Here is a 7,500-nt window from a genome sequence, read left to right on the forward strand (position 1 = left end):
ATGGACCACCCGGGTCTGAGTAGCCCACCCTCCTTGTCGGACTGCTAATGTGTGTGTGTGTGTGTGTGTGTGTGGTCGCATAGGCCCACCACGGAGATCGGCGCCGGTGGTCTGTCCCGGTGGTCTGTGGGAGGGAGGGGGGGAGGGGGTCTATCGTGGTGGTCTGTGCTTCTGAGCTGTTCCGGTGTGGTCTGTGTCCCCCGGTGGTCTGCTTTGGTGGTCTGTCTGTCCTGAGCAGTGCCGGTGGTCTGAGCTGATGGTCTGTGCTGGTGGAACGTCCCTCCCTTGGCAGATATGTGGGCCAACCCGGAGTGGCACTTGGCACTCGGTAGTCGTGGTTGGTCGTTCGGTGTTTTCCGTATAGCATCCCTCATCCCAGAGTGCCACATATCCCAACCCCGATAGCCCGACGGGTTTTCCCTTCGGCTGATCCTTGGGTAGGCACCGAAGAAGGGGCACTACCGCCCCGGCCGTCGACCAGTCAGTCAGTCAGTCGTAGGTGGTCCCGGGAAGACCACCTTCCTTGATGAATGGTAGGTGGCCTGGTAGGTAGGTAGGTAGGTAGGTCCTCTCGTAGGCCAAAATACCATAACGAGTGATGGGTGGTCTCTTAGTAGGCTCAGCCTCCGTCAGCTGGGTGGTCTGGTCCCCGTGATATGTAGTGTGGGTGATCCCATTACCTCAGTACGGTGCATATTAACTTCCAAAAAAAGAAAGAAAAAGAAAAAAAGGGGGCTACAGGAAGTACTAAATTCCCGCTGGAGAATGGTCGAGGGCGGACCCGAGCGGTAATGCACCAGAAATATGCGCAAAACTATGCAATCTATGGCTGGCGACGACGTCCCGTGCTCTGGCCGCCCGTGTGAGGGAGGGAGGGACTAGTCGCGCTGTATCACGGATAATTATGATTTCACGCCCCGACACGGGTGGTTTCGTAAGTGATTTAGATTACCGTCCTTTTTTTTCTTTCTTTTTTTTTGGTTATTTCTTGTAACTCATATGCGGTAACTTATTTTTAAGGTCATTTTAGACTTAGGTGATTCTGAGAATATTTACATATATCAGAAAAGAAGAAAGGAAAAAAAGGGAAACCCCCGATTACGAATGGGCGAGTTTCGTCAGGAATAACTTTGAGGAATAGTGCATGACCGACCGACCCACTTCGAGTCCCGAATCCCGGTCGTCCTGGGAGGTCCCATGAACAGGCCTCGTGAGTAGGCCCACCCTACACGTCGGGAAGGGTGGAAGAGTGGGTGGTCTGGCGTAAGCAAACCTAGGCTGAGGATGGAAATGGGGGAAGGAGGGAGAGGAGGAGGGAGGAGGACGGGTGAGGGAGGAGGAGGGGGGAAGGGGGGTGTTTGTGTGGGGTCTATGGTCTTCCAAGGTCTCGACAGCTACGGGTCTTTTAGCCTGGGAGGTCTTTAGGGAGGATGGGGGAGGGGGGAGGGGAGGGGGAGGGGTAGGGAGGGGGGCAGGAAAGTTTAAAGGGATTTGGTCAGCTGATTATGGCTTCCGTGATAGGACCCTCCACGATGAGGAGAGGGCGACCACACGCACGCACAGACACGCAGATGTGTGTGTGTGTGTGTGTGTATGACGCATCCATCCGCACGCACACACATACAGACACACGTACCGATACAGATGCATACACATACAGAAACACACACACACACACGCGCGCGAATACGATCACTGTCACACACACACACACACACACACACACACACACACACACACACACACACACACTCCACCCCACCTCACACACACACGCACATACACACTCACACACACTCACCCCCCCCACCCCCAAACACACACACAACCCCACCCCCCTCCCCCCCACGGAAATGTTTTGACTATGTCAAACCAAGAACCACCGACCCTGCCCTGTTTACTCTTCGTAGTGAAAGTTCAATATGGTTCTTTTCATAAACTTGTTATCATTTTTCAAAATGTTTCATTTGCTTTAAAAAGCTTCAATGCGATGATTTAAGTTAGAAGAATTGTTGTGATTTTGATCGAACAATGATGATGGTAATTATTGATAATTGTAATTGATTTTTGGTATTAGAGATTGTGGTAGTTTCATTAATTAGGTTATTGATGATTAGGAGTATTGAAGGTGGTGGTGATTATGATGATGATGATGAAGATTGTCATAGCAAAGGATGAGGATGTTGATCATAAGAAAGGAAGAAAATGTGATTTGTAATAATGATGATAGTGATGATAATAGCGATAGTAATAATTATAGTACTGCTACTCATAATAAAGGTAATGATGGTAGTGATGATGATTGTGATGATAATACTACTACTCATTATTGTACATAGAATTATAATGACCATAGTGACATTATAACGATATCATGATCACAAAAACAATAATAACAACAATGCTAATGGTAATATTTACGATCATAATAAGGATAAATCTCTCCCACCTTACCAGTATAATGAAAATGATAATCATTACCATTATCATAATCATCACCGTAATCATGATCATTATGATTATCATAATCATTACACGTATAATCATCATTACCATCATCATCACTGCCACAATCATTTTTTATTAATTATTATTTTTTATCAAATTTATTAGTATGAAGATTCCCACGAGAATTTCTAATATTAATAGCATTGTTATTCCCAATATAGTACTATTAGGCATAACGGCGGTGGGAGAGGCCATTGCTGTATGGAGGGGGAGTCCTAGGAAGAGATAAACATGACGAATTCTGGCCATTAAGCACTAGCATTATTGCACCAGTGTCATTGACTTTCCTGGTAAAATATTAATGACGATATTTATAACATTTGTAAGAAAAAAGTTTATACTATTACAGCTCCTTTAACAATCGGCTTTTTCATTTCACGTTTATCTCGCCATGAATGTGATGTGTGTTTATTAACTACGTTTCTAGCCATATTTCGACCTGGTTTCATTTTACCGTTTATTTTATCTCCCTGTGTGTATATGCGTGTGTGCGTTTTGTGATTATTCATCAGTCAAATGGTTTGGAAGTTAGTAAAGTCAGCTAAAGTTAATATAAGTTAGCTTGTGTGAAATCTTTAATACAACCCATTCATTACTAATATACTATACAATACATGATAAACTTTGATAAGTAATCTATTTACTTTATAATCTCCCTTTCCTCCCTGCCAACTTCCTCTCTCTTTGTCTCTCCTTCTCCCTATCTCCCTACCTTTGATAGGTAATTTATTTACTTTATAATCTCCCTTTCCTCCCTGCCAACTTCCTCTCTTTCTCTCTCCTTCTCCCTATCTCCCTCCCTCCATTCTTCTCCTACACCCTTTCCCTCCCAATTCCTCACCCACTACGACTCACCACTCAATATTCCCCTCCAGGACATCTACGAGGACTACCCCATTCCCCAGGAGGAGCTCCCCCTCGAGGAAGAGATTCTAGGTCGACTTCGAAGCTTCAACCGACTTCGCTATTGAGCTTCGAATCCCGTCTCGACACAAGCTTCGAGTCGTCTTAGCCTCGGGTCTCGTAACGACATCTGAGGGGGATTGATGGCTTATTGGTTTTTGTTTTTCATTTATATTTATTTATCTGAAGAATATATATATGATTGGTTAATTGCGACGGACTTATTGGTTAATTATATGCCATATAATGTAGTAATTTCGTCTCGAATATCTCAACATCGGCTGGATTTTTGAGTCTGTCTGTCTCTTCATTTGATTTGTTTTTGGTTGCTCGACGCCTTTAGGATGAATGAATGGCTATTTACCTATTTATCTATTGTTATTTATCAATTATCATATACATAAACCAGTTGATTATATTTGTTTTGGATTCTGGTTTGGATTCTTATATTTTAAATCAATTTTGAAATCCCATTGATAACGAACACGATTTTTTTTCTTCAAAAGACGCGTTCAGTTGGATCTTTTTTAATTTCATTATTTAAACAAACAAACAAGAAAAGAGACGACTTATAAGAAAACCTATATTGACATATCGAGGCCCAACTTTATGAATATGCAGGTGCGGCTCGCAAAAACAAACAAACAATGTCCCGCCAAAACACGTGAGTTATTTTAAAATGAAAAAAACAACAACAACCGTAAAACATCATAATAAAAAGGCGATTGTACACGGACATCATAACATTTGTATTTATTATTATGTACATTTTGTGAACACTGTCGAAAAACAACAAAAAAACAATGGAAGGCAGTTCAAAATAATAATATTTCACGGGAATATAGTTTGATCAACTGCAATCTAATATTTCAAATATTCTTATGATATAACGAGGAATATATATATATCCTGAATTACGGAGAATGACGCTAGTATAATTACCATAGAGAAGCTCTCCTTATATAATTGATTAGACACCATAATTGCGTAGTAATACATGCTATTACTTATTTGTCTGTTTAACCTAACACTCTTGTTTGCGAATATTACTGCATGTTATTGCATATTACATTATCATCTTTACAGGCACATTAAACCTGTAAAAAACATCTGTAAATATACTTTAGAAACACAGTTATGGATTGCAAATTTGAATACGTATTGCAAGAAGACATCAAGCTGCTATGTGCTTGAGGTGGACATCTACTTATTTTTTAAAGATAAATTGTCAATATTTTTTTTCATTGCTTATATTATCCTTTTTGTGATTATTGTTATTGTTATTATTGCTATTGGTGTTAAAGAAATATTATTCTCTTATCAATAATGTTATTATTATTATTATTATTATTATCGCTATCCTCATTATTATTATTATTATTATTGTTATTATTATTATTATTATTGTTATTATTATTATTATTATTATTATTATTATTATTATTATTATTATCATCATTATTATCTTCATCATCATTACTGTAATTATCATTACTATTATCATTATTATTCTTATCATTACGATTATTATTGTTATTATTATTATTATCATTATCATTATTATTATTATTATTATTATTATTATTATTATTATTATTATTATTATCACCATCATCATCATTATTGTTGTTTATTATCTTTATTATTATTTCCATTATTATCATTATTATTATAATATATATCATAACATCATTATGATGATTATCTTCAATAATTGTTATCGGCATCATTATAATACTAATAATTAATACTAGTATGTTGATTATGATATTTTTAATATGATTATTATTTTTGTCATTAATAAGCTTTGTTATTAGAGAAAGCCAGGGAAGAGAGAGAGAGGGCGAGAGGAAAGTGGTGTGAGTGAGTGAGTGAGCGAGTGTGCGAGAGAGATAGAGAGAAAGAGAGAAAGAGAGAAAGAGAAAGTGAAAGAGAAAGAGAAAGAGAAAGAGAAAGAGAAAGAGAAAGAGAAAGAGAGAGAGAGAGAGAGAGAGAGAGAGAGAGAGAGAGAGAGAGAGAGGGAGAGGGAGAGGGAGAGGGAGAGGGAGGGGGAGAGAGGGAGGGAGGGAGAGGGAGAAAGGAGGAAGAGTGGTGGAGGAGGGGAGGAGGAGGGGAAGAGGGAGAGAGGGAGATAAAAAAATAGTATAAAATAATAAAAAAAACAAAACAAGAACGAAAGAGGGAGAGAGCGGGAGGTGGATGAAAGAAGAGAGGGAATATAAAGAGAAGGAGGGAGGGAGGGAGGGAGGGAAAGGGGAGGGAGGGAGGGAAACGAGAGGGAGGGAGGGAGGGAGGGAGGGAGAAGGGAGTGAGTGAGAGGGGAGGAAGGGAGGGAGGGAGGGAAAGGGGAGGGAGGGAGGGAGGGGGGAAGAAAAGAGAGAAGGAAGGATTGGGGGGAAACTAAGGGAGGGAGGGAGGGAGGGAATGGGGAGAAAGGGAGGGAGGGAGGGAGGGAGGGAGGGAATGGAGAGAAACTAAGGGAGGGAGGGAGGGAGGGAGGTGAAATCCGAATGATGTCAGGGATGTCAATAATGTCACAGGGATCTCCCTTGAGTCACACAACACATTTCCCATTATGGTAAAAATCTATAACGCCCCTTATCATCTAGTTTCAAATACTTTTTTTTTTCAGAAAAAAAAGGTTTATCAGTCTTCAAAGATAGTATCCATGTATTTGTCACTCAGGTCACATATTGATCATTACTTCGAAAAAAAAAAAAAAAAATGAAACGAGAGAAGAGTGCAGAGATGCCTACGTTTTTTGAGTGAATATTTGTCACTATATCAAGGTTTGTATATGGAAAAAAAAAACATATCATTCCATACATACATGAATTTTGTGAAACATATGAATAGACATCCTTTGTAGATAATAAATGGTTTAGTATTAGGTAATCATTATATCATCTCCCTGTCCAGTTACTGTGCACCCTTTGTGAGTGCTTGTCTGGCTGAGACTAATATATATATAGCTCGAAAATGGTTATAAAAAACATATATCTATATCTATAAAGAAACATGATTTATTTACTACTAGCATGATCGTAAATGACTTGGCTTTAGTATGACGGTTTCACAGTAATATCGTTAAACTGAAAAGATGATTGTGAAGAATCCATTCATTATTGGTCGCGCCATAAAGGCCTACGTTTAGTCTAATGACAATAATCCTTCAAGATACACATAGATCACTATAGCTGTATACATGCATTTGTCACTGATATCTCCTAACCATCAAGTCAATGATTTTTCTTGTACAATGAACCGAAAATCGTCACCTGTTACGACTTTTCTGTAATACTTTGGCTGGTATATGTATTATATGGAGGGGAACGATTACTTGTTGTCAGGGTCGGATGTGTACGGAAATTCGCTATGTATACAGTATTACCATAGTTCAAATTATATCCGATTATTTATTCAGCGTGCTTTTAATACTCCTTTATCTCATATCGTTGTAATTATGATAAAGCTGCAATGTTTGTGAAGAAATGCTCTCTTTGAATGGTTGTGGAAGAGAGAGAGAGAGAGAGAGAGAGAGAGAGAGAGAGAGAGAGAGAGAGAGAGAGAGAGAGAGAGAGAGAGAGAGAGAGAGAAATTACAGACCCCTTCTCTCTCTCACTTTGTCTCTCTATTTCTCTTTTATCTCAATCTTTTTATTAATCTCTCTTTTCCTTCCTCTCTCTTTAAAACTATCCATCCTTTCCCTTCTCACACACAAATACAAAAAGAAAAAAAGGGTGATTAATGATATGAGAAACTTATCTCTGACTCTCTGTTATTGTCTGTCAATCTATTGGACACTTACTTGCTAAGGTACAGGCAAAGGGAAGAAATCATCTTCTAGATCTCTTCAAGTTAAACTATGCTACAGGCACTCTGCCTACCTCCTGGAAACAGGCAACCACCATTTCCATTCCAAAACCAGGACGCCCAGACGAATTTCGACCAATCTCACTAACATCCTGTATCTCCAAAACCTGTGAAAGAATCCTTCTCACTCGTCTTCTTCATCAGACCAAAGACCAAATTCATCCATCTATCTTTGGTTTCCAGAAAGGGAAAGGAACACAGATGTGTTTAGCACAG

General features: G+C 39.6%; 1 protein-coding gene across 4 annotated transcripts in view; it reads left to right on the plus strand.

Moving 5' to 3' along the window:
* Window positions 1-5,298, plus strand: part of LOC122246247 (carboxypeptidase E) — a 30,760-nt gene extending 25,462 nt beyond the window's left edge. For all 4 annotated transcript variants that reach the window (XM_043004695.2, XM_043004696.2, XM_043004697.2 and 1 more), the window contains exon 11: window positions 3,384-5,298. In XM_043004695.2, coding sequence (XP_042860629.2) covers window positions 3,384-3,479 — 96 coding nt within the window. In that variant the 3' untranslated portion in view covers window positions 3,480-5,298. The remainder of the gene's footprint in view (window positions 1-3,383) is intronic.
* Window positions 5,299-7,500: the final 2,202 nt, after the last annotated feature.

This window comes from Penaeus japonicus, unplaced genomic scaffold (assembly GCF_977035675.1).
Source record: "Penaeus japonicus unplaced genomic scaffold, GWHDUDI00000001_assembly GWHDUDI00000031, whole genome shotgun sequence".
Lineage (NCBI taxonomy): Eukaryota > Metazoa > Arthropoda > Malacostraca > Decapoda > Penaeidae > Penaeus > Penaeus japonicus.